Consider the following 25,728-nt stretch of genomic DNA (forward strand, 5'->3'; position numbering starts at 1 on the left):
CAAAGCCTGAAAAATCCAGGAGGGCAGGAAAGCTTGTGCTACCAGGATCCTTGGATCTGGTGGGGTAAGGGTGCACTTTATGTAGAGTTAGGTAGACACAAGGGGGCCCCAGCATCCACAGAACTTACTAAACCCAGTGGTGAACTCCTCTGGAGTGAGAAAGCCATTGCCATCAGCATCCAGCGCATCAAACACATCCTCCAGATCCTCCAGGCTGAGGGGCAGCTCTTTATGGAGCCTCTGAAAGCAACACAGACCACACTGATAATCATGCAAGGCTGCCTGGGACCTCCTGCTATAAATCTCTGGAGTTCGCCCTGTCCTATAAAAGCCAGAAGCAACCTTCTGCAGACCACGTGCCCATCATTCTCCTCCACTGAATGTTAGAATGCCAACCATTACTGGATGCTTACCAATGTGCTAGGCAATTTGCTAAGTGAGTTAAAAATAACTGTATAAAGATGCACATATTTATCACTATATTTCTGTATATTTTATATTTATAAATATATATTTGCATTGAATTGTCATGACAATCCTTTGAGGTGGGCATTATTATCTCCATTTTTCAGATAAAGTGTGAAATTAAATTACCTGTCCCAAAGTTTCCTAGCCAGTAAATGACAGTGCCGGGAGCCAAACCCAGGCCTGACTGCAAAGCTGGCGCTCTGCACAACTGTAATGGGCTGACTGTGCCTGAAAGTGTCCGGGACTGAATCCTGTTGCAGGGTAATACCCACATAACATAGTGCTATTGCATTAAATGATATAACAAATGTAAAGAATATAGCACAGTGCCTGTCGCAGAGAGAGAGAGAGAGAGATCTTGACCTACCAAGGCTGTTCAGTGAGTGAGTAGCAGAGCAAGGTTTTGTGCCCAGTTTCTCCTGCTCTGCCAAAGCCCTCTTTCCTTTGCCATGCTACCTCCCCTGCTGAAATGCAGGTGACAGTCACACTCTCAGAGCCGTTGTTGATGAAGGCCGCTCATGTAAGTTCTCTGGACTCACACGTAGGTCCATCAGCTCAGAGTGGGAATTAAAGAAGCCCCTTTCTTCCATCTGAACGACCTGCATCCATCACACCAGGCTGTGCCCTGCTTTTGCTCCCTGCTGCATGTCAGCTAATTCCTGATAAGTTGTTAACTGCCACTGGTTAGAGGTATCAATCACCCGAGAGTATTTGTGTTTTAAAGGGTAACTGGGCAAGATGGTGTGAGAGGGGGTCATAAATGAACATGGACCTGAGTCCTGCGCTGATTAGGACCATGCCAGGAGAGAAGGGAAGGGAACAACTGATGGCAGAAGCAACGTGGCTGAGCTGCTGGTGCTGCCCTCTGGCCTTCTATCTGATGTGCAGTGGCCTCACACCATGGCTAATTTGCATAGTTGAAGCAACTGTCCTCTTATACCCTAATAATTTAAGTCTCCAAATAAGGACTCCCCAAGGAGTTCATTATATATCCCAGCTGACCCTCCCCTTCCTCCTCCAGTTAACAAGGACAGCTGCACAGAATTGCCTGCGGGTATGAACACAGGACTGCAGGGAGGAACTATATACTCATCTGGGCAGGGAAAATAAAAAAGCTGGCAGGTGTGAAAGCCTGTGACATAACATGCAGGAATACTTGGCTTGATCCTATAGCAATCTGCTAGCTGATAAGCCATAAAGTTTAATTTGGCAGGTGTGTGCACTAAGGGAGACTATGATGCACTACAAAGTGGGAAAACAGAATGATGTGAAAGCCATTAGAAGAATTGACTTAAACATGAATGAATTTTTTTAAGGGGAGTGAGGGTATGTGCAAAACTTCTAGAAGTGCATCTGCTTTAGCATAAAGCAGAATCCATGGTTTACCAACAATCCATAAGCCAGCTGTCTCAACAGCCACAGGAAGAAAATGGGGAGTGAGGAGTGAATTTTGCAAGCAGTAAGTTTATTAGCTCCACTGAAACAAAAGACATCACACTGGAGACGGGGTGAAAACCCAAGCTCCTGCCCTACCTAAATTCCAGTCCCTTCTTTGGAAATATCTTCCTCCCTCCCCACCCTCAGCCTAGGATTGCTGGACCTGGTATGAAATGTGGCATCTCACACTGTGCTGGAGTTGGAAGTCGGCTGGAAGGAAACTGCAGAGGTTGGTGAGATCCTCAGCTTGGCTTTCACCAAAACTGTAGGGGGCTGCTTTGAGTGGTACCGGAACTCTAGCCCTGTGCACGCTGGGGCCTGGGGAAGGACCTGTACCTTGGCCGGAATGCCAGCAATGCTGGAGGCAGGCAAGACCCGATAATGACTCCAAGGGCCACCGGGAGAAATCAGACTTTGAAGTAAATTGCACTCCTTGAAGCAGTCTTTGTTTCTCCCTCAAGCTCTGTTAATCTTATGCCAGATAACCAGCTCAAGGCTAGGAAAGAAATTTACAAAACTCCTGGACCCTGACCCATATCCCACCTGGCACCATAATGTTTGCTCAACCCAGACCCGAAGCAGTTCCGTGTGTTCCTGCCATTGTCATCTTTACACAATATCTATTCTCAGTAAACTTAAATTACTGATGTAACTAGATTATCTATACATTCCTGCTACCCAACCCCTGCCTGTAACCTTCTCAATAAAAGCCATTGAGAGCAGGGGCTCAGGGCATTCCCCACTAGAAGGAATCACCCTCCCCTTTCCTTGACAGGCAAACGGTGTCGGAATGACTTGTTATTTCATCCACGGTGAATCGGGAGACTCTGCGGGACAGAGTCCCCCATACAAAACTGCCCACATGCGGCGCCTTTTCCGTTGTTAGGGTGAACCAGGAAAATTTATGCCGTACCCCACCGTAGGCACGCTATTCCTGAATCTAACAACACCTCCCACTGCAAATCTTTCCCATTATCTAATCCCAGTCTTCCTGCCTACATCTCAAACCCAGTTTCCTCTTTCTGTTGTCAGTGAATATGGGGAGAGCAATATTATATTTTCCAAGTAATTTCTATTCTTTTTTTTTTTAAATCCTCACCCAAAGACATATTTATTGATTCTGAGACACACATATACACACATTGATGTGAGAGGGAAACATTAACCTGGTTGTCTCCTATACGTGCCGCAACCAGGGATCAAACCTGCAACTGTGTGTGTGTGTGTGTGTGTGTGTGTGTGTGTGTGTGTGTGTACAGGATGATACTCTAACCAACTAAACCACCTGGCCAGGGCAATTCCTACTCTTTATATCCTGGCAAATTAGTACTGAGTGCTTCTTCAGACTTCTCTGCAAGCTGCACCATGCCAGATTCTGTAACCCCTCTTTATTGGTCCTACTTGAAAAATCCTTTAGTTTTAATAACAGTAATTATCTCTTATTTATCTCTCCTCTCAGGGCCTACAGAGCCACATCAAATCAGCTTATTCTGGTCTTGTCCCCTGGGTACCTAGTGTGCTGTCTATGGATAAGATTATTCACTCCACTGTGGGAATAACCTGAGAGGCTCTAAGATTTGCCTAAAGTCACAGCAGAGACCAGCACTGGGATGAAGACCCGATTTCCCATTCAGGGCTCCTGCTATAGTCCAGCAGTCCTCTGAAGGAACATTCTCTAACTCCCTATCTGCTTACCATTCCAAACCTGCCAAACCTACTGCCAAAAGTCTATTTGGCCAGCACCACCACGCACTGCCCTCGCAGAGACCCTATTCATTTTCCATCACCTGGAAGGGCAGGTAGGGAGAGAAGAGACATAGGAGGACATCAGCTTGCCCTATTCCCATGGCCCACAGCCCCACCAGCTCTTCAGAACTTTGCAACTCCTGTAAACACTGGCCTCCATCCACTGACTTCAGGTTAACTCTGAATTCCTCTTCCCTCTCAGCTCAGGCCTCGCTTCCTCAGTAAGCCCCGGTGGCCTTCAGGTGAGGATGCACAGGCTCCTCAAATCCATTTCTCTCATTTGTAAGTCTTATCTCAATTTGTATTTTACATACTGCAGATGTGATTCGGTGATGAATGTCTGCCCTTTCAGTGGACTGGACGCGGAGAACAGGAGCCCCATTTATTTTTCCTCACAGCTGTGTCCCCAGGATCCAGCCCAGTGCTGACAAACCCGGAGTATTTAGATATTTGTTGAATAAGTAAATGAGTGACTAAGAGCCCTTGCAGGGGATCCTGAAGTCCTATTTAAGGGCCACTGGTCTAGACTTCTGCCCAGCACTACTGCAGATTCCGGGCAAGGTCTGATGAACTGGGGAGTGTGGATCAGGATGCAATCGTGCAGCGGCAGTACTGCGGGCTCAGCTCCCAGAGCCGCAGGAAACGCAGTCTTCTGCTGCACTGCAGCCAGACCCTCTGCCTTCCTGGTCACCTGCTCAGGAACATGCCTCGTGTAGCTTAAAGCAAATGTTTGCACTGCTTTAAACATGTCTAAGGGAACACTCACTAAAAAGAAAACCAAAAGAGCTCCATCTTTATGGCCAGAATGAAAGTCTCCCTCTTCCTGGCCTTCTGCAGCATCCTGTTCAGACCTTGTCCCAGCAGCACCCACTCGCTTTCCTGTCCTATAGCTGAGCTCCCAGAACCAAATTCCTTCCACGTGAGAATGTGAGGTCCGGGAGACAGGATCTACCTTTTTTCTGCTTTGTGGTTTGATGTACTTGGTTCTGGCTGATTACCTGCTGTAGACTAGGGTTTCTCAACCTCTGCACTACTGACATCTTAGCATGGAGAACTCTCTTTTGGAAGGGGAGTAAGAATGGAGCTGTCATGTGCATTAACGGATATTTAGCGACATCCCTGGATATTACCAAGTAGATGCCAACAGCACCTTCCTCTCCAGTTTTTTCGATCAAAAATGTCTGTAGCTATTGTCAAATGTCCTAGAAGAGGCAAAATTGCCCTTACTCATTCAGACTGGACACAAACAAAAATAGCCACAGCTAGATACAAATGAAGGTCACTTCCTTAGCACAAAAGCCCTTTGTTTATCTCCGAAGGAGACAGATGACTTGCACTTAAAATCACAGCCTGGTGGTGCATTCAGTGTGGAAAATGGTAGGGCAGTTCCGCAAAAGATTAAACATAGAATTACTAGGTGATGCAATAATTCTACTTCCGGGTATATACTCAAAATAATTGAAAGCAGGAACTTGAAGAATATTTATATGCCCATGTTCACAGCACTATTCTTCAGAGTCAAAGATGAAGCAACCCAAGGATCCACTGACCAGTGAATAGGTAAACAAAATGAGGTATGTAGGTACAATGGAATATTATTCATCCAAAAGAAGGAAGGATATTTTGACAGATGCTCCAATATGTATTAACCTTGAAGACATTTTGCTAAGGAAACCAAGCCGTCACAAAAGGGCAAGTACTGTGTAATTCCACTTATATGAGGTGCCTGGAACACTGAAATTCATAGGCAGAAAGTAGGAGGGTGGCTACCAGGAGCTGGGGGGAGGTGCAATGGGGAGCTGGTGTTTAAGGGGCACACAGTTTCTATTTTCCAAGATGAAAAGAGTTCTGGAGAAGGACGGTGGTGATGGCTGCACAGGAGTGAACATATGGAATACCACTGAGCTGTACACTTAAAAACTGTTAACATGGTTGATTTTGTGGTATGTACATTTTACCACAATTTTTAAAATTACAGTGTGGAGGACACTAGGGTCTGGGTTAAGACACAGTGTGGAAGTCCCCACCCACTCTGCACCAACAACACACACGTGCGTGTGTGAAGGGATTTTCAGGTCCTGGTCTCAGGACTGAGTGCTCTACCTGCATCCGCTCATTTATTCTCTTCTACCGCTGGGAAGGACTATGATAATTCACAGCGAAGAACCTATGGCCAGAGGGTGCTGACACATACAAACTCACCTTGCTAAGAAGTTGCAGATTCAGGGTTAAAACTCAGGTCAACTTACAAAAGAAAAAAAAATCTTTAAAAGTCTTCTTGTTAAACAAAATCAGCGGTCAGATAACTTTTGGTTTAAAGGGTCAGAGAGCACATGTATTAGGCTTTGCAGGCCCTTTGGTCTTTGTCACAAACTGCTTGACTCTGCCGACGGAGTGTGAAAGCTGCTGTGGACAACGTGGAACCGAGTGAGCACACTGTGTTCCAATACAACTTTACCTGCAAGAACAGGTGCTGGGCCAGAGCTGGTGGGTCTGCCAATTCCTAGATGATTCTTAACAGTCTGGCTGAGCCAGGAGCTCTAGGCAGGGCTAGGAGGTGGGTAATACTTTTACTCTTCTAAAATATCAGGGAAACGGGGTTTCGGGGGGCTGCACGTCAATTCAGGGAGAGCTCCTCCCGTTCCTGCGCTCCATCTCCTGCCCCCAGCCGCAGCAGTCCCATGTCCCTCTGTCCCTGTGAGGCAGCACTGACCCTCACTCTGGACCCTCAGCCCTCTTGGGCCCTGTGCTTCTCTGGGTCCCCACCCTCTGGGCCGCAGCCCAGTACCAGTCTGGGCCTGTTAGGAACTGGGTCACACAGCAGGGGGGTGATCTTGAATGTAACATGCTTGAATCATCCTGAAACCATCCCCCTGACCCTGGTCTGTGGAAAAACTGTCTTCCACAAAACCGGTCTCTGATACCAAAAAGGTTGGGGATGGCTGCTCTAGGGAACTGCAGAGACCTCACCTTGAAAAGCAATCTCTACCCCAGTCCTGCCTGGAGTGATCCCTTGGAACCCAGAGAGCTTTCCTGGGAAGGAGGGAGTGAAGTCTGAGGAGCAATGGGTGGAGCTGAGGACTCTTAAACCGCTGCCCAAACTCTGTTCACACAGGTCAGGGGCCACCATCTGCTGCCCCCATAGCAGAATATCTACACATGCAGCCCACCTGGGGTGCCCCGAGGACCTCAAAGGAGAAAGGCTTTGCCTGGCCCTGCTCCTTTCCTTTCATGCTCCCTGCTTCATTAGGCGGACTACCTCCTGTTGGGGCGCAGCCTCTGTGGCTGTCTTCCCCATGTCTCAGAGCGCTGTGAAGTCCATCTCACCCTCTGCCTGTGGAGTTTTGTTAATCAGGAGAATGAATAACAGGAGTAGTGGGGGAGGAGCCTAACTCTCCCATTCATTTTTCAAAAGAATGGCAAGCTCTCCCTAATTTTGTTCCAACTATGACTCTCTGCTTGCCTCCTCCAGCCCCCAGGTTCCCCATCCCATGTGGCCCACAGATTCTTTTTCCTTGAAAGCCATTCTCTGCTTTAAAGGGCCTTTCCCGGTGGCTGGATTTTTGTGTGTGAACACTTTGAACACTTCTCCCTCCAGCTCCCGTAAGGCTGTGCTAGGAGCTGATGGTGAGAAGGGCGGTGGTGGCCAGGTCCAAGGAGCCGGCCACCAACCACAGAGGCGATGACCACCCTGCAAAGGAGCTGCATGCGGGAGTGACAGGTAACAGGCACATGTCTGCAGGTTCTGCCCAGGAGAACCAAGGGGCACATGGACTTTCCACAGACGGCCCAGGGTCAACAATGACAGGGTGACTGTTCTTCACTTATCTCTTTCCAGCCTGTCTTTCTCCAGACTTGACCAGTGAAAGCATCAGAAAGGTGCTTAAATAACATATTTTGTTCTCTCTCAATAGCGCTTTCTTAGCCTGAAAAAATGAAAAATATCACATGCTTTGTTGTGCACAGTGACATGCAAATTTCAGACAACTACGAAGCTGGCAGAACTAAGTGCCAGACTGGATGTCCATCCCCTTTTCTCCTGCCTGGGTCGAGGACTGAGGGAGAACCACTGAGGAGGGATGCAGCTGAGCTGGTATCTCTCACCTTGATGATTCTGACTTCATGCCAAGTCAAATACAAATACTTTCTTTAACAATTTACACTTGGCATTTAGATTCCCCACCCTCACCCTCCCTTCATTAAAGAGTGGGTTTCAGTGGAGGTTAACTGAAATCCTTGCAGGGAGTCGCACGGTGCATGTGGTCCAGAATGGCCCTCCGTGTATGCAAATCCCTTTTTCTTTCTTTCTAGAGGGAACAAGCAAAAGTGTAGGATGCTGTCGAAACTATAACCATCAGACAGCACCACCACAGACCTGTGAAGGAAGTTTGCAGACATGCTTTGTCACTGATTTCCACAAAACACACTAAATCTGGCCTTCTATATGAAGTAGGAATTCAGGAATGAGTTTCAGTGACAAAAATTTATCGGGGGGGTCAATTACTAAAAACAAGGGGGGTTTGAGCTCATTAGTGGGCTTAGCTGGTTCAGTTTCCAAGGTCTTTTCCCTCAATCTGTGCAACCACTGGATGGCAGAAGGGTGCTGGGAGAAACCTGAAAACACCGCCCTCTAGGGCCAGGACAGAAGGGCTGGCTCATCCTTAGCCTCCACGCCTTGCGACTCCACGTGTGAGCAGCGATGGGACTGATACTAACGAGGCCCACATTTCATTGCCCAACTTAGTGTGTTCTGAAAACCTAGAGTTCAAAAAAGAAAACCTTCAGAAAAGAAAGCCATCATAGGTCTTTCTCCTAATGGCATAGCCAGGTTTCCCTAAAAAAATGCTCTTGATAGAGCAAGTGATGACAAGATGTGGAAAAGAGATGCTTTCATAGAGCCCTAGTGAAGCCTGCATTTTATTTACTCTCATCAGGGTGAAATCATGGCTTGGTGTAAGAGACTTAAGTGAGACACCAAGAAGAACCTTTTGACACTAACGGTAGAAAGGCACTGGACCAGGGGTGGGCAAACCATGCCTATAAATTAGACCCATTCCATTTCTGTATGACCAGTGAACTAAGAATGGCCTTTACACTTTTAAGTGCTTGAATAAAAAATTGGTGATGCATGAAAGTTATATAAAATTCAAACTTGTTTCCATAAACTTTCATTGGAACAAAGCCATTCTCATTCATTTACATTTTGCGTATGACTGCAGTGCAGAGCTGAGTAGTCAAGATAAAGACCCCTTGGCTCATAAAGCCTAAAATATTCTCTGGCTCTTACTGACCAAGTTTGCTGAGCCCTGCAGCAGGCGATGGCGTGCGCCAAGGGTCTGCAATGTCTCTCTCTGGAAATGCTTACATATGGGGTTAAATGTGGCTGGGTTTCAGGGTGAGGGACAGACAAGATGAGCTTCAGAAATGCCTTCTTCCTGGGTGCTGCATCCAACACACAGGGCACCTCACAGCAAGGACTTTGGCACAGTTCAGACCTTTGCTGTGAAGCAATAAGTTGGTGCCTTTCTACCTTTGATTCAAACAGTTCTTCACCATCTCTTACTTAACTACCTTATGTTGCTATCACTCTTTTCCCAACCCAGGGGAGTTATGAAGTAAGAGGGGGGAAATAATGCCCCCAAGTATGACAGCAAGTAAAGGTCAGGAAAAAAAAAGGAAACCAGGAGAGTTTGCACTGACGCTTCCTTCCAGAGCAGAGCTGATGGCATCTCTTCTGTTAAAGACATCTCCTCCACTGTGGCAAGTGCTAACCTGAGGCAGGGAGATCCAGACCGTTTGGCATTCCAGTTGGACAGGCCCCGCTGGGGCCCCTCTTACCTGCATATCCCTCCTGGCGATGAAGCCCTTGCCCTCTGTGTCACAGGTCTGGAAGAATTCCTGTGCCTTCTTCAGCATGGCCAGCTCTGCCTGCACCAGCTCCTGGCTCTCCTTAAACTCCAGGTTGTCCAGGGGACCCAGGCAGGCCCCACTCCCCTTCAGTGCCTGAGCAGGTCTCTGGGGTTTAGAGACCACTCTCTGGTCAGGCGTATCCATCCAGGTTTGTCAGTTTCTTCAGTTCTTTTCAGACCCTGAGAAAGGAAGATAAGAGAGAGGTGGGTGTGGTACAGATGAAGTGAGGCCAAGAAAGAATGACAGGGGATGAGAGGGAAGCACAGAACTGCCCACCAGTGTGCCCCAGCATCTCTTAGCAGCTGCTTCTTAATTAGCAGATGCTTCGGACAAGGGGAAGTGTGCCGTGGTCGCTAATAGATCAGCCAGCCCAACAAAGAGAAAAGAGGAGGGGTGGGGGAAACAGACATTTCCAGATTGAAGTGGGTAGAGCAAGTCTGAAAATAATTTCTCCCAATTTTAACAACAAAACAGATCCTGATAGATCAGCTACCATTTATAGAGACTATTGCACTAGGCAACGGTCTCTACACACATTTTGTCATTTATTTATCTCATCTCTCTGAAATAAATATTATCATCTCCATTTTATTGAGGCTCAGAGAGGTTGAATGACTTGACCAACCCCACACAGCAGTTTGTACAAATTTGTAATTTAAATGCAAGGTCATCTAACTTATATTTGATATTAGTGCCAAACTGTCCTGACTTGTCAGCATTGCCGAGGGTGGCGGGATTCCCTCACTCAGATGTACTCTCTCCTGTATCACTCACAATCAACGAACCTCAGCCTCTGCCACAGACCTGCGAGGGCTGCAATGGATGGATGAGAAAGCGCACTGTCTCAAGGAGCTTCCTGTTGTACCAAACTTCCCAGGCCTGGTTTGGTGACACCCACGGCTGTTTTCAGCCAACACAGAATCACAAATCATATACCTTGATCCAGTCCTTAAATCCCTGCCAGTAGTTGTTTCAGAAGATGCCCTGCAATGTGATATCATGGAAAGGCATGAAGAGCCAGGCTTCTAGTCTGGACGCCGCTGCTACTAAGAGACCTTGAACAAATGACCTGTCTAGGTCTGTTTCTTCATCTGTATAATGAGAAGATTGGGCCTATTATCTTTAAGGGCCTGTCTTGCTCTGACAGTCTGAAAAATTGGGTTCATGTGATAAAAGAAAATCTCAATACCCTTGTTTTTTTCCTTCTGAAGACTTTGGGAAGTAGACTAGGTCAGATTTCAAATTTATGATAATATTTGAATTTAAAAATATAGATGTGCACTGTAATGCATTTATGGGAAACTGGAGAAAGCGAAGTACTAAATCATAGCTCCTGTGTCCGTGGTCAGAAGAAAGGCAGAAAATCACTGTCTTACCAGGTGGGTTTCTCCAGCTGTTAGAGCCTGGGCCTCTGGCTCAGCCACACCATGACTCCAAGTCATCTATTATTTCAGTAAACACCTTCCACCTACGACATTTGTCAGGAGCTGTGGGCTTGGAGCTGAAGACTGCCCCCATCCTCAGGAAGGCACTCCATGGAACAGTCTGGACAAGGCAGAGCAGGCTCACCTTCTCACTCTGCTTGGGCTGAATGAGGACCCACCCTGACTCCACTGATCAGCCTCCCACTCAGGAAATGGTCTTTTTCTTCATCCCTACATGGTGTGGACAGGCCACCACCTGATCATAAAGAAATTTAAAACATTTTATTCAGTCTTTCCCAGAGGGAACTGTCTTGAGTGGAAATCCCCAGAGAGCAGGGCTGTGTGTGCACCGTTAGTTGCATTGCCTGGCACAACTATGTGCCATACTGAGGGTAGGGAGGATTTTGGATGATGCTAGTGGTAATATGTGAGCTTCTGTAAATACACAGCGTGAGCAGAACCGCTGCAGTCTTCCTGCTGTCTGCAAGGTCTCTGCCATCTTGTAGGCCCTACCTCATTCTCATCTGCTGTTCCCAGGACAGTAGACTAATAATGCCTGTCATTCTTTGAGGGATTTCTCTTTCTAGGCCCCTAATCTACTTCATTCCGTTGAAGCATGACATCCTTCCATAAGGTAAGTATGATTAAGATTCCTGTCACACCGATGAGAAAACAGTTTGGGAGAGGTTAAGTAACCCAGATCAAGGTCTAGTACAGTTAGAGACCTCTTGAGCTTGCTATACCATGTTGCCTTCCTATCATGGGTTCCAGCTGTGGGCCTGCTCTTCGCAGTCTATTCATCTCCAACTGATAATAACCTAAATCACCTCCCAGAGGCATGCTCATCATTTTAACATTTATCATTCATTCATTCATTCATTCATATCTATTGATTATCATGTAGCAGGCTCTGAGCTAACACTGAGAAATGCAAACGTGCATAATACAGGGTAGCTGATCTTAATGACTAAGTCTCCAATGACAGGATTTTAGTCATGGTGACTGGCAGTAACAGAAGGTATTTTGGGTTGGATCCCTCCTCCATATCCTTCAAAATAGACTATATAGCAATCATCTACTAGTGTGACTCAAAAGTGAGTCCCTGAACTAGCCTGGCATGGGAATTAGCAGAGACGATCTCTCAGTTCTAGGTCTTACTTTCTCTGGCTTTCTGCCTCCCCTGGCCCATGTCACAAGTATGCATGTTATGGAAGGGCCAATCTAATAGTTCTAAGGAAGCCAGCGATGAGCATGGGTAGATGGCTACCTCGTCTCATTTAATTTTAACCCCAGCTCTTAGCCCTGAATATGGCATAGAGAAGGTGCTCATTGACTGTTTGCTGAATGAAGGTCCATCTTTTGCTAAATTCTTTCGCAAGGAGGCCTGAAAACATATGTATTTTAGTCAGGTAGTTTTACATCCAGGATTTCTGTTTTTAACCTCATAAAGAATAAATCCAGACTTCTGCTTCCAGAAAAGATGGAGTTATAGGGACTGTATTTACCCTCCCAGTTGAAATAATCAAAAATCCAGAAAAAATACATTTTTTAAAATGGTTTTCAAGACCCTGGACATCAGGCAATAAAGGACAGGGCTGAGACTAGAGTAAGCTGAGTGAGGCTCCTAAAGTACAAAGTTAAAAAAGGCGTTTACTCTCATGTGTTAGCCCTGTATTTGTAAAACTCTGTGTCTTCCAAAGGGTGAGGTAAAAGCCCTGACCAGTGTGGCTCAGTTGGTGGGGCATCATCCCACAAACTGAAAGGCTGCCGTTTTGATTCCCAGTCGGGGCACATGCAAGAGGCAAGCAATTGATGTTTCTGTCCCTCTCTTTTTCCCTTCCTTCTATCCTCTCTAGAATCAATATTTTTTAAAGAATGAGATAAAAAATTTAAAGAGGATCCAAAATTTAGAGAGGAATCCATTTTAAAAAATACAAATAAGAGAGTTGATTACCTTCTAAAATTTTGCACCGTAGGGGCCATACTCACCTCACCCTAGACCGACATATGTATTTTGTGTCTCTATGTTTAAAGCTACATAGGTAGCATGTAGCTTAGGGAATTTTCCAGGCTCTGCTTGGGTTTTCCCTTCCTGTGCCACGACCTAAAACGCTTTAGGCAATAATGGGGCTTGACAGATGGGAAACTAAACAAAGTAAGCCTCATTATTGCCTAAGGTGTTTTCAGGTGGTGGCATGGGAAGGAAAGATCCAAGCGAAGCCTGAAAAATTCCGTAAGGTGACTAAACCCAACTACATGCTACCTATGAGAAATGTACTTTAAACATAAAGACACAAATAGGTTAAAAGTTAAAGATTGGAAAAATAGATACCATGTTAACACTAGTCAAGAGAAAGCTTCATATTAATAACAGGAAAAGTAGATTATAGAACAAAGACTATTAATGAAAATAAAGTCATTTCGCAATGATAAAGAAGTCAATTCACCAAAAGGATATAATAGTCCTAAACACTTATGCCCCCAATAACTGGGTTTTAAAATGGTGAAGCAAAAATTGATAGACCCACAGGAGCATATCTACAACCATATTCAAACATTTCAGTAGCTCTCTTTCAATAATTAGTAAAACAAGTAGACAGAAATCAGTTAAGGATACAGAAAATTTGAACAACAATGTCAACTATCTTGGCCTAATTGGCATATATAGAACACTCCACTCAACAAAAGCTGAATATATTTATTTCCAAGAGTACATGGAATATTTACTAAGACATTTCATATTCTGGTCCATAAAACAAGTTTCAATAAATTTTAAAGGATTCAAGTCATGGAAAGTATGGTATCTGATTCCAGTGGGATTACATTAGAACAAGTAACAGAAAGACCTCTGGAAAATCCTCAAATATATGAAAACTATGAACCTCATTTCTGAATAACCCATCAGTCAAAGAAGAAAGAAAAAGGAAAATTAAAGTATTTTGAACTAAATAAAAATAAAGGCACAATATATCAATTTGGTAGAATATTGCTAAAGTAGTACTCAAAAAAATGTATAGCACTAAATACACATTTCTTTTATATATATATGTGTGTATATATATATATATATATATGAAAAAACAAAAGGTCCCAAATCAGTGATCTCAGCTTCTGCCCTAAGAAACTAGAAAAAGAAGAGCAAATTAAACACAAAATAAGGGTGATAATAATAAATATCAGAGCAGAAATTAATGAAATAAAAAAATAAAGAAAAACAGAACAAAACTTAAGAAACTAAAAGCTGATTCTTTTAGAATATCAGTAAAGAGAGAAAACACAAATTACACTATCAGGAATTTGAAAGCTAAAACCATTACAAATTCTACAGACATTAAAAGGCTAAAAAGGGAATATTATAAAAAACTTTATGCCAATAAACTTGAATATTTAGATGAAATGAACAAATTCTTTGAAAAACATTAAATATCAAAAAAGAAATAGATAACATGAATAATACTATATCTATTTTTAAAATTAACCTGACAGTTAAAAATCTTTCTGCAAAAAGCTTAGAGGTCCAGATAGCTACATTGATGAATTCTACCAAATATTAAAAGAAAAAATAATATAATTCTATGCATTCTCTTCCAGAAAATTGAAGATGAAATAGTTCCTAACATATCCTATGCAGCCAAGATTACACTGATACCAAAACTGGGCAAAGGCATTAGAAGAAAAGAAAAATACAAGCCAATATCCCTTGTGAGCATAGATGCAAAAATCCTTTAGAAAATTTTAAAATATTGAAATCAACATCATATATAAAACAAATAATACATCCTGACCAAGTGGGATTTTATCCCAGGAATGCAAGAATGGTTTAACATTTGAAAAATCAATAACATAATTCACTATATTAGAAACTTAAAAAAAGACAAACTTTATGATCCTCTCAATAGACGTGGAAAAAGCATTGATAAAACACAACAGCCACTCCAGATGAAAACTCTCAGAAAACCAGGAATGTAAAGGAGGTTTGTCTAACCTGGAAAAGGGCATCTATCAAAACACTAACAGCTAATGTCATACTTCATAATGAAAAACCAAATGCTTTCCCCTATGATCAAGAAAAAGATAAGAATGTCTATTCTTACCACTTCTATTCAACATTGTATTGGAGAGTCTTGCCAGTTGAATGAGACAAGGAAAAAAAAATCCAGATTGGAAAGGAAAAAATAAATTGTTTTTATTCCTAGATAACATTATCGTTTATGTGGAAAATCTGATTAAGTCCACCAAAAACTACTAGAACTAATCTGTGACTTTTATAAAGTTAAAGGATACAAGCTCTCTATATAAATATCAATTGTATTTCTATATACCAGCAACAAAACGTTGAAGTTAAAAAAAAAATCACTTACAATAGCATCAGAATTATGAAATACTTAGGGATATATCTGACAAAAAATGTGTAATACTTATACACTGAAGGCTATAAAATATTGATAAGAAAAATTAAAGACAGAAATAAACGGAGACATATGCATGTTCATGAATTGGAATACTCAATACTATTAAGATCTCATTTCTCTATATATTCATGTATAGATTCATCTCAATCCAAATCAAAATCCCAGCATGCTTCTTTTTTTTTTGTAGAAATTGAGAAGCTAATCTAAAATGTTTATGGAAATACAAAAGATTTAGAAGAGCCAAGAGTTTTGAAAAAGAAGAACAAAATTGGAACACTAAAACTATTTGCTTTCAAGACATTAATCTATAGTAATTAAGACAGTGTGGGATCAATAGAAAAACAGACAAATAGATAAATGAAAAAGAATTTAGAATAGAAAATAAAAAAATAAATTTGTATATATAATTGATTTTTTATAAATATGCAAAGTCAGTCCAGCAGAGAAAGGATAATCTTTTCAGCAATGGTACTAGAGTAACTGGATATCTATTTGCAAAGACAATTTCAATCCATGCATTAAGCCATATACAAAAATTGACTCAAAATGGATGACAGACCTAAATGTAAAATCAAAATATGTAAAACTACAAGAAGAAAATATCTTTGTGACCCTGATCATTTGGACTTTATCAAAGTTTAACATTTCTGCTCTTTGAAAGATACCATTTAAGCCACAGACTGGAAAAAATATCTGCAAAGCCTATATCTGATAGAGTATTTTGATCCAGATTATATAAAGAACTCTCAAAACTTTTAAGGAAATAACTTAATTTTTAAAATGGGCAGAACATTTGAACAGGTACTTGATCAAATCAGATATATGGATATTAAATAACTACATGAAAATGTTCCACATCATTAGTCATAAAGGAAATACAATTTAAACCACAATGAAATGCCACTACATACTTATTGGAACAGTTAAAATAAAAAAAAAAACTGACTCTGAGGAGTCTCGGTAAGGATGTGGCACAGCTGGATAGCACTCTCCCACACACTGGCAGGAGTGCGGAATGGTACAATCCTTTCGGAAAACATTTGGCAGTTTCTTTTAAAAATCAAGAGTTTCTACCTCATGATCCTTCCACCCCACTTCTAAATATTTGCCCAAGAGATCAAAGAACATACCCAAACAAAGACTTGTACATGAATGTTTAAAGAAACTCTAGTATAGTAGCCAACAACAGAAATGCTCACCAGCAGAATGGAAACAAACTATGCTGTATGCAAACAATGGAATGCCACTCCCAGTAAAGGGAAGGCACTATTTATTGATCCAAGCAACAAAATAATCATGTGAGTGAAAGAAGCCAGACAAAAAACAGTACATACTACTTGATTTCATTTATGTGAAATTATAAACAATGAAGACAATATATAGTGACAGAAAAGAGATCAGGGAGGAGAAGGGTGAAAAAGGGATTGCAAATGAATAAGAGGAAACTTTTGGGGGATGTGGGTATGATTCCAATCTTAATTGTGGTAATAGTTCCATGGAGATATGTACATACATATACATAGAAACACATACATAAACACACACATATACAAATATATATCAAAACCTATCAAAATGTATATGTTAAATATGTGCAGTTTATGTATGTCAATAGCTCAATGAACCTATTTTAAAAAAATAGAATAAGTCCAGGACTTGCAGATCTAGTCTGTCTATTGCATTTCCTCTCAGGTGCTTGATTCCTCCTTTTACATTCGATCCTGGCAAGCAGGAAATGGCTGAACATTAAGTAATTTCCCTGTAAAAACCCTCAGTCCCTCTGAAAAAAAAAAAGGGAGCGGGCAGAGCCCCTCCTAAAGCCCATCCCCCTGCTGTGAGTCCAGCCCCCTTTCTCTTACTGCTTGGCCTGGCCTGCAGTCTTTGCCCAGCATCTTGGTTTTCCAAAGAGAGCAGAAGACTAAACAACACAAGTGCTCTACTTTCATCTCAAAATAAAATGGAAGCCCTGTGCTGGGCTGTGCTCTATCACTTTTGGATGGAGTCCAGGATGTCCTGAGCTCAGAGCTGGAGAGAGCTCTCTGTCTCAAAGAGTTTTTAGACCAAGGGACAGCATGCCTACAAAGGGAAATGGTGGGGTATGGTCCCAGGCAAAGGGAAAAGGCTATCACCATCACAAAGGGAACAAAAACTATTTTTTTATCTTCCTGTCTTTCTTAGAGGGTGAAGACTACTCTTCTCCCTCCGGAGTGATTCCATAAAAGCCTCTATACACAGATGGAAATTATCCAGCCCTCAACTGTTTCCAGGAACATCGCCCAGACTTCCAAAGTAATTCTGACAGCCTAGTAACTGCTGCAGTCAGAAGGTTCACAGATCAAGCCTAAACCCCTCCTAAAGGTTCTAAGCCAATTTCCCCCTCACTCTGGGCTCAGCGGAGATGGGGGATGGCTGGAAGCTCCCTCCACGCTATACCCCTTGCAGCCACACCCCTTGCAAACTTGAAAGCAGCTAATAATCCACCTTAAATCTCTCCTACACCAGACAGTTAGGAAAGCAAACGCCCCAAAGCATCTTCAGGAGCCATTCAAATCTCCTTCATTACCCAGTTCCAGTGGAGGACTGCTCCATATGCAGCAGTAGCCCACATCTCTACCATTAGCTCTAAGCTGGCAGTGTCACATAAAGGCAGAGACAGGTGATCTTGTCAAAATTCAGAGGACGCAGGAGAGTTGCTGAGTGAAGGGTTTCAAAGACAACTCCAGTAAGAATGGGTATGAGATCTGCACAGGGAATGGTGCGTGGTGGGCTCCCTGGGAAGGAGCAAGTTAAGGAAGAATCAAGGCCCCAGATGGAAGGTGTATAAACTTCCTAGGGTTGCTGGCTTTAAACAACAGAAATTTATTCTCTCACAGCTCTGGGGGCCAGAAGTCCAAAACCAGAGTGTCAGCAGGGCCATGTTCCCAATGAGACATTGGATAGAATGTCTCCTCACCCCTTCCTGGCTCCAGGTGGTGGCCAGCAGGCCTTACTGTTCCTTGGCTTGCAGCTGTATCACTCCTCTAATTTCTGCCTCTGTCCTCACACAGTGTTATCTCCTCTTGTGTCTCTATTTACCTAGTCTTCCCCTTCTAATAAGAACACCTGCAATAATGGAGTACAGGCCCACCCTAATGACCTCATCTCAACTAATTTCATTTACAAGAAGGTCACATTCTCAGGTACTAGGGGTTAGGACTTCAATATAGCTTTTCTGAGGAGACACAATTCAACCCTTAACAGGTAATGCCACAGAAGACCTTGAGACAAAGCGGTCAGTGGTTTTGTTACCATCAATATTTAGCTAGATATTAATGAAACAAAGGAAAGCAAAGAGTATTAGACATTGAGCTTAATAAACTGGAGAGCATAAGCCTGTTTGCTTCACCAGGAAGCTGCAGCTTCACACCCCAGGGGATTACAGCATTGCTCCACCAAAGTGGTTAATCCCCCTCTCTTCCCCCTCCATACTGGATTGTTGGGAGGTGGGTGTGCAGTGGGAGGTGCTGGACCATAGAGACCCTTCGGTCTAACTAAGGGGTGTAAACATATCAAAAGCCCATAAAAGTTTGAGAAGCTGATTGGTTCTTTTGAAAAAGGAAGCTGGTCCATCCCTAACCCAACCCAATATAGTCAAACGGAACAAAGACGCTCCCTGTCTTGCTCAGGAGCCTGCACTTGCACCGTGTACTTGCACATTCTCTTTCCATAGCCATGTGGCCATAGCAGCTCACTGCCGGCAGCACTCTGACTCTGCCACCGCACTAGCCAGGAACAAGTTCATCTACCTGGGTGGGGACTGAGACCACTTAGCCGCCACCTGCGGGCTCCAAAAGGACTAAGCTTTCTCTCTTTCTCTCCTTCTCTCCACCCCTGCTCCCAACCCGTAACGCACTCTCCCGTGCATTTGTGTGTTCTCTCGCCCAGACGCACGTGGCCATGTGGGTCTAGCAGCTACCGAGCCCACAGCAGGCTGGGTGCGCTCCGAAAAGACTAAGCTTTAATATGAAGCAGAAACTCTGGGCAGTGGCCTTTATTCCGGCCCTACTGAAGACAAAATTGGACCTTTTCCATGGTGAGAAAGACGGAGATGGACACTGGGAAGTTGGGAAGGGAACCACCTTAATTTTACATCATGAAGGGTAAAATTTACCACAAAACCCCATCTTCCCATGTTGGTCTCCGGAAATTCTTTTCCTCATGACTCCAGAAGAACTTCACTTCTACCGACAACAGTTTGGAGAATGGGAAGTGAAACAGGAAGGGGAGGGAGCAAGTAAAGGGTGCCTATTGTGGCCAGCTCTTGGAAGGCAATTTGGGGTATACCCTGTGTCTCAATTATCCAACCCCAGGGGTAGGAAAGCCGGAGTATTTATATACCAACCCCTATTAGTCAGTCACTGGGTGAGGGCCGCTCCTGAGGGGCCTTCATTCCCCTCACTCCTGTTTGCCATGTGTGCCGTGTGGGCTCAGAAAAGCCCCCAGGCAAAGAGACAGACACTAGCAGCTGGAAGTTGCCAGAAGACAGGGAAATGGTTAGGCCCTGTGATGTAGGTGGAACCCTGACAAAACCTACCACAGGGTGAGGTAGGGTTAGGAGAAGCTCTGGGCAGCCCACATGGTGCCCCAGGCCTGCTTTTCACTGAGAAGAATCTGTAGAGAGTGAGGTGGGGAAAGGCTGGGGACCAGAGCAGAGGGAAAACTCCATCTCTCTCTTCCTCCCCACGGAGAAGAGGAATCCCACCCAGCTTGGGCCTCCTGAAGGCAACACAGCAGGATGGTAAGAGCCAAATTTCCCTAGTTTTAAATCCCATCACCATCTCTTACTAGCTGTATGACCTTGAGGAAGTTATTAACCTCTCCAGGACTCAGGCTCCCCATCTGTAAAATGCAGATGATAGCATCTACTTCATGTGAGGACTAAGCAACTTAAAACACGTAAAACACTTAGAAACTATGTCTGGCTCATGGTTGGAGTTGGTAAACATTCACTCCTGTGATCATTTCTAAGGCATTTTCAGTATTATCCTTTTTAGTTCAAAATTCTGATAGTAAGATGACTCTTTGGGAGGTGATGAAATAATGAAAGACACACTAGAAACCAATAATGACGCTAATTACGCTTTGCTATTTGAAATGAACTTCCACTTCTATTATCACATTTCCATAGTGAGCCTGTGAAGGTGTCAAGAGTGGCTGCCTTTTTATTCTTTTATTAATGAGAACCTCAGTCTCCCATAGGTTAAATGATACATCTATGGTCATGAGCAAGCAGAGCTAGGAATCAAACTTACTACCATTGAAAATTAAGAGGAAAGACCGGGTGCATAACGGGACCACATCTGTCTTCTAGGACTCAATAAAGGGAAGTTTTTCAGTTCCTTCTCCCTCCTCTAAGAACACTTTAGGTCTGCTCCAACTCTCAGTACTGCATATATCTTCAGGGCTCCATTTTAAGTCTACCTCCTCTGAAAAGTCCTCCCTGAACACCCAAGCTTTGGCATCTGCTTCTCTGAGTGCTCTGTCATGCTTCAGACATTAGAACATACTGCTTGGTCCAGTGGACTACATTTTGAAGTGTACATAATATTTCTTCCTCAAATGCAGAAGCCCCATCAATAAATCCAAAGAAGAATGAAATCAATATTTGCTTACTTGAATGAACAAATGTCCTACCAATTCCCAGCCTGGTACTTTGCATACAACAGGTGTTCAATAAATTTGTGTTAGTTTCTTATCAAGACCATTGAGAGTGAGGGTTCAGAGTGGTAAATATTTGTGGTATAATGAAAAATATATATAGGGTGTTTGTTTCTGGTTCCTGGCATGGACCTTCTAAAACCCTTGAAATTTCGTGAGTGAAAGGAGTGTCTTTTGTTATTTATAATGAGTCCCTTCCATCCATACCTGAGTATATGCTATCAGATAACTCTAGGAAGACTCTAGATAGCTTCTGGATGAGTCTGGGTTGCCAGAGATACTAAGGATGTGATCAGAGGGTTGGAATTTTCAGGCACCCCCAACCCTTCCACCTATAGGAAGGAGAGGAGCTAGAGTTTGAGTTCCATCACCAGTTATTTAATCAATCACGCCTATGTAGTGAAACCTCCATAAAAAGCCCTAGCTGACAGGGTTTGGGGGTTTCCATTTGGTAAGTACGTTGAGGACTTGGGAGGGTGGTGTGCCCTGAGAGGGCCTGGGGGCTCTGTACTAGCTCCCCATACCCTGCCCCACGCAGCTCTTCCCTCTGGCTATTCCTGAGTTAACATCCTTTATAATAATGAGCTGGTAACAGTAAAGTGCTTTTCTGATTTCTGGGAGTTATTCCAGCTAATTATTGAACCTGAGAAGGAGGTTGTAGGAGGCCCAGAATATATAGCTGGTCAATCAGACACATGGGTGGCACTGAGTGGGGACAGTCTTGTGAGACCAAGCCCTCTCCTGTGGAATCTGTATTAGTACCAGAATTGAGCTGAGTCATAGGACACACATTTGGTGTCAGAAATGGTGTTAGAAAAAAAAAAGAAACTGCAGTATTTACTGATCAGTCTCTGGCCCGGGGTGGGAGAAAGCCCTAATTTGTAGCATCTGCCTGTTTCTAGGGTGTCGATATTCCCATGTGGCCAATGTCCACTCCACTGAGAAACTGTGAGGCTCATGTTTCTGCCCAGGTATTCTGAGAGGGTCATTTATGTGTCCCCTGCACTGTCTGCACAGGCCATGGCAGCTGATGCCACTTTAGACTGTGTCCCCACCCTGGACTTACAGGGCAGGGCCTGTTTTAAATCCATCTTAGTAGGTGAGGAAAAAGTGCTTTAACCAACCTCCATGTTTCAAAGGTGGCCAGGCTCCTCCCCCTCCCCATGGCTCTGGGTAGACCCTCTAGTGGGACCGAGGCAGTGAGGCAGATGTAAGATCTTCTCAGTGAGGACAGACAGGCTGAGCTGCTTCTTCAAAGGGTGCCTTTCACCACCCCACTGCTCGAGATCCCAGTATCGGCATAGGAGCCAGACCAGTCCGGAAACAACATATGGTGCAGGGGTGCTTTGGGCAGATCCCACCCCTTCTCTTGATAGGCCTCTAACTGGTGAATAAGAACACAAACTCCAAGGTCAGGGCACATGTGGCACCAGCTATGGGGCCACTAACAGGTTTCTCCAACTCTGAGCCTCTAAGCCTCACTTTCCTCACCCATAAAATGACGTGGGGGGTAGCACCTTCTGAGTGTTAGCTCTTATAACTATTCTTACTACTGTAGAATTCAAATTCTATGCCCCAGGTAAAATTCTAACAAAACAAACCAATAAACAAAAAAAAGCAACAAACAAAACAAAAAATGTTACATGAGGGGATACGATCAAGAAGCCAGCCAACCTACCATTGATGGTCCCAACTGGATGGGACTTGGTGGTGGTCCCACTAACATCTCCCACTGCAGGCCACCAGGAAGGCCATGTGACCCACCAGCCCATGTAAAGGGGCAGGTGTAAAAAAGCATCACTGAGAGGAACTTTACCACTCTGTGGCCTGCTGTCATTTATGCAACCACTATATCTTGCTTCCTTTTTCCTCAAATTAGGTCCAATTTCCTTGTTCTAGTCTCAAGGGAGAGAGGGAACAGCTGTCTCCTACCGCTATAAAATAGCTCTTCCAGGTCTGGACAACTATTCTTAAACATCGCTCTTCACACTTATCTTGCTCTATTATAAGAAACTTCAAAGGCCCTTCATAATGGTTTCAGGTCTCTGTGAGGTGGCTGCTGTTCACCATAATTCCTCTAATAATTAGTGGTTGTAAACCACTTTGAAGATAAAAGGCATTTTATAAGAGCTAAGTCCTGTTATGATTAGCTCTCCAATATGTTGATGAGCACATCAAAGCCCAAACACAACCACAGCATGGTGTCTGCTGTTTAATTAGATGTAGTTCAAGGTGGCTAGTATATATTAAAAAAAACTGCTGAAAATTTATCAACATTTAAAAAGTGCCTACTTTCTTTCCAGCACGAACAAGCTCTTTTCAAAGGCCATCATTGTTGATGCCTGCAAGACAAGTGCCCGGGAGAGGACCAAGAGCTAATGTAGCCTCTGGGACTGGAGGGAAAGATGCAATAATAGCACCTGGCTTTATATAATGTCTTATTGCTGTCAACACAAGTCTGTGCTCCCTCTCTCATTTTGTTTTGTTTTCACTATCACTCTGCAATATGAGCAAGTAACACCGTCTGCCTTTTGCAGAGGAGGAAGCGGGGATTCACACATCAGGGAGGTACCACTGGACACTGTTAGGGATGCAATTATCAAGGGGACCCTACTGACACCCCATCCACACTCCCCCCGGATAGTTGCACACCTCTCCAAATGTGCCTTGGCTTCTAACTGCCTACCCTTATTGACTCGCAGAAGGCTGGCCCTTGTGCTGCTGGAGTCACTCTGTCCACACGGACAGAGCAGGAAGAGCCTGACATTTCCCCAGTCACCTCCCAACAGCCCTTGACCAATGACGGACTGGTGTCCAAGTGTGAAAGCCCAGCGCCCTCAGCTCCCGCAGGGACAAGCTCTGACTTGTGATTTATACTTTAGAACACATTTGTAGGTCCAGGCTAAGGCTGCAACCTGCCTGACATCATACTCTGGCCTCTTGCCCTCTTCTGTCCTGCTTCCTACTTCTTTACTAGGGCCTCCTGGGAACACTCCCTGAATAAATCACTTGAACGCGGGACCTGCTTCTGGGGAAACCAACCTAAGACAATTCTCTTGACTCAGCACTAATGAGAACATTCTGCATGTTTTCTATTAAATACATTCTTCCAGATCCCCTCAGTTCCAAACCTTACCTGCCAAGTCTCCAAACCTAATATTTATCTTTGGATCATGATGTTATAACTGCTTCTGAAAAAAACTAATCTCTGGGCTCTCCCCAGGCACATGGAAGGCACCAAACCAGGCAGATGCTGGGAGAGAAAGATATGTTTAAGACCAACTTTCTCCATAATGAACTTATTATACAATCTTGCAGGGAGACAAGATATATATAATGGAGGTAGAGGATGTGAGAAGAGCTGTGTGTGCACACAAGGCAAACTGCAGGAAAAACAACTAAGCACGATCCCCCAAAGCAAAGCCTCTGTCCACATCTCTCCACACTGTTCAACTCTGGCTCGTTTCCTTAAATGTGTAAGAAAATGGAGATCAGCTCTGGAAGAGATCATCCAAATGAGTGTATAATATAAAAAAAAGCAGGTTGTATTTAATTCAGAAAGAGTAAGTAACTTAACTAGGAAAACATCTAATTAGTGACAGTGTGAATTTAATCCTAAGCTTGCCTGATTCCTTAAAACCTCAATTTATTTACCTGCAAAATGTGACCAATGATTTCCACTTCGCACAATTGTTATAAAGATAAAACAATAGCATATTAAAAATATCTGGTACCAAAAGCATTACACAGTAGGTAATCAGTATTATTGATCCCAGAGGTAACATTATTGAGCCAAAGGGTACTTTTTATGCACATTTTAAAGCCTCTTACTACATACTACCAAACTGCTTTCAAAAACAAAAACAAAACAGTTAAATGAAGCCAGGACAGCACTGCCAAGGGGACCTACGTAAAATGCAGACCTGATTATGCTTCCCCGTGCCTTTCAGGAGCATCTTAAACACACAGGGCTACCACCACCTCTGTACATTCATCTTCTCTTACCTGTTCCAGCACTTTCTCTTCCCTCCAAATTATTTTCCATTCTCTCAGCTCTTTAATGCCTCTGCATCTTCAAATACAGCGTTCACTTGACTGGCATGGCTTTCCCTTTGTCTATGTTAAGTCCTAGGAACACGTAAGACTTTCACTTCAGAGGCACATTCTCTGAGAAGTAATCTGTTGGGAACTGTCCCATCTGGTTTTAGCGACTGCAGCCCCGCTGACAGGCAAGAGGGCCCCAAGGCTGGAAATAATCAAGGAGGCCTTGGGAAAACAGGCCACTGAGGAGACAAAACCTGTCCCCCTGGCTGAGGGCGCAGCCCCTGCCTCCCTCACAGCACCCTACTTGGCCCTGTGATTGTCAGTTGCTGATGACGGGTAAGTTCTCTCACAAGGAGAGATGACCTAAGACACACATCGGCCGGTACAGGCAGCAGGACAATGACTTGGGGGGGGACATGGAAAAAGGGCAAAAAGACCCGCACCCCTCGGCTCGGCTTGGACATGGCCAGAGTCGTCTTCATTCTATCTGAAAGAAGTCTCTTTATCTCTTGGTGGCTCTACCCCACCCACCTGGCTTAGGCTTGAAACAATACTAAAGGCAGGTACAGCCCTAAACTGGATCAGGCGGT

General features: G+C 43.9%; 1 protein-coding gene across 4 annotated transcripts in view; it reads right to left on the reverse strand.

The window, feature by feature from the left end:
• CRACR2A (calcium release activated channel regulator 2A) overlaps window positions 1–25,728 on the reverse strand; it is a 131,906-nt gene that overhangs the window by 61,430 nt on the left and 44,748 nt on the right. For all 4 annotated transcript variants that reach the window (XM_054577947.1, XM_054577948.1, XM_054577949.1 and 1 more), the window contains 2 exons: window positions 9,490–9,740; window positions 129–240 (listed from right to left, as the gene is read on the reverse strand). In XM_054577947.1, coding sequence (XP_054433922.1) covers window positions 129–240; window positions 9,490–9,705 — 328 coding nt within the window. In that variant the 5' untranslated portion in view covers window positions 9,706–9,740. The remainder of the gene's footprint in view (window positions 1–128; window positions 241–9,489; window positions 9,741–25,728) is intronic.

This window comes from Pteronotus mesoamericanus, unplaced genomic scaffold, assembly GCF_021234165.1.
Source record: "Pteronotus mesoamericanus isolate MK-2021 breed Mesoamerican mustached bat unplaced genomic scaffold, CSHL_Meso_final contig_468, whole genome shotgun sequence".
Taxonomy (NCBI): domain Eukaryota; kingdom Metazoa; phylum Chordata; class Mammalia; order Chiroptera; family Mormoopidae; genus Pteronotus; species Pteronotus mesoamericanus.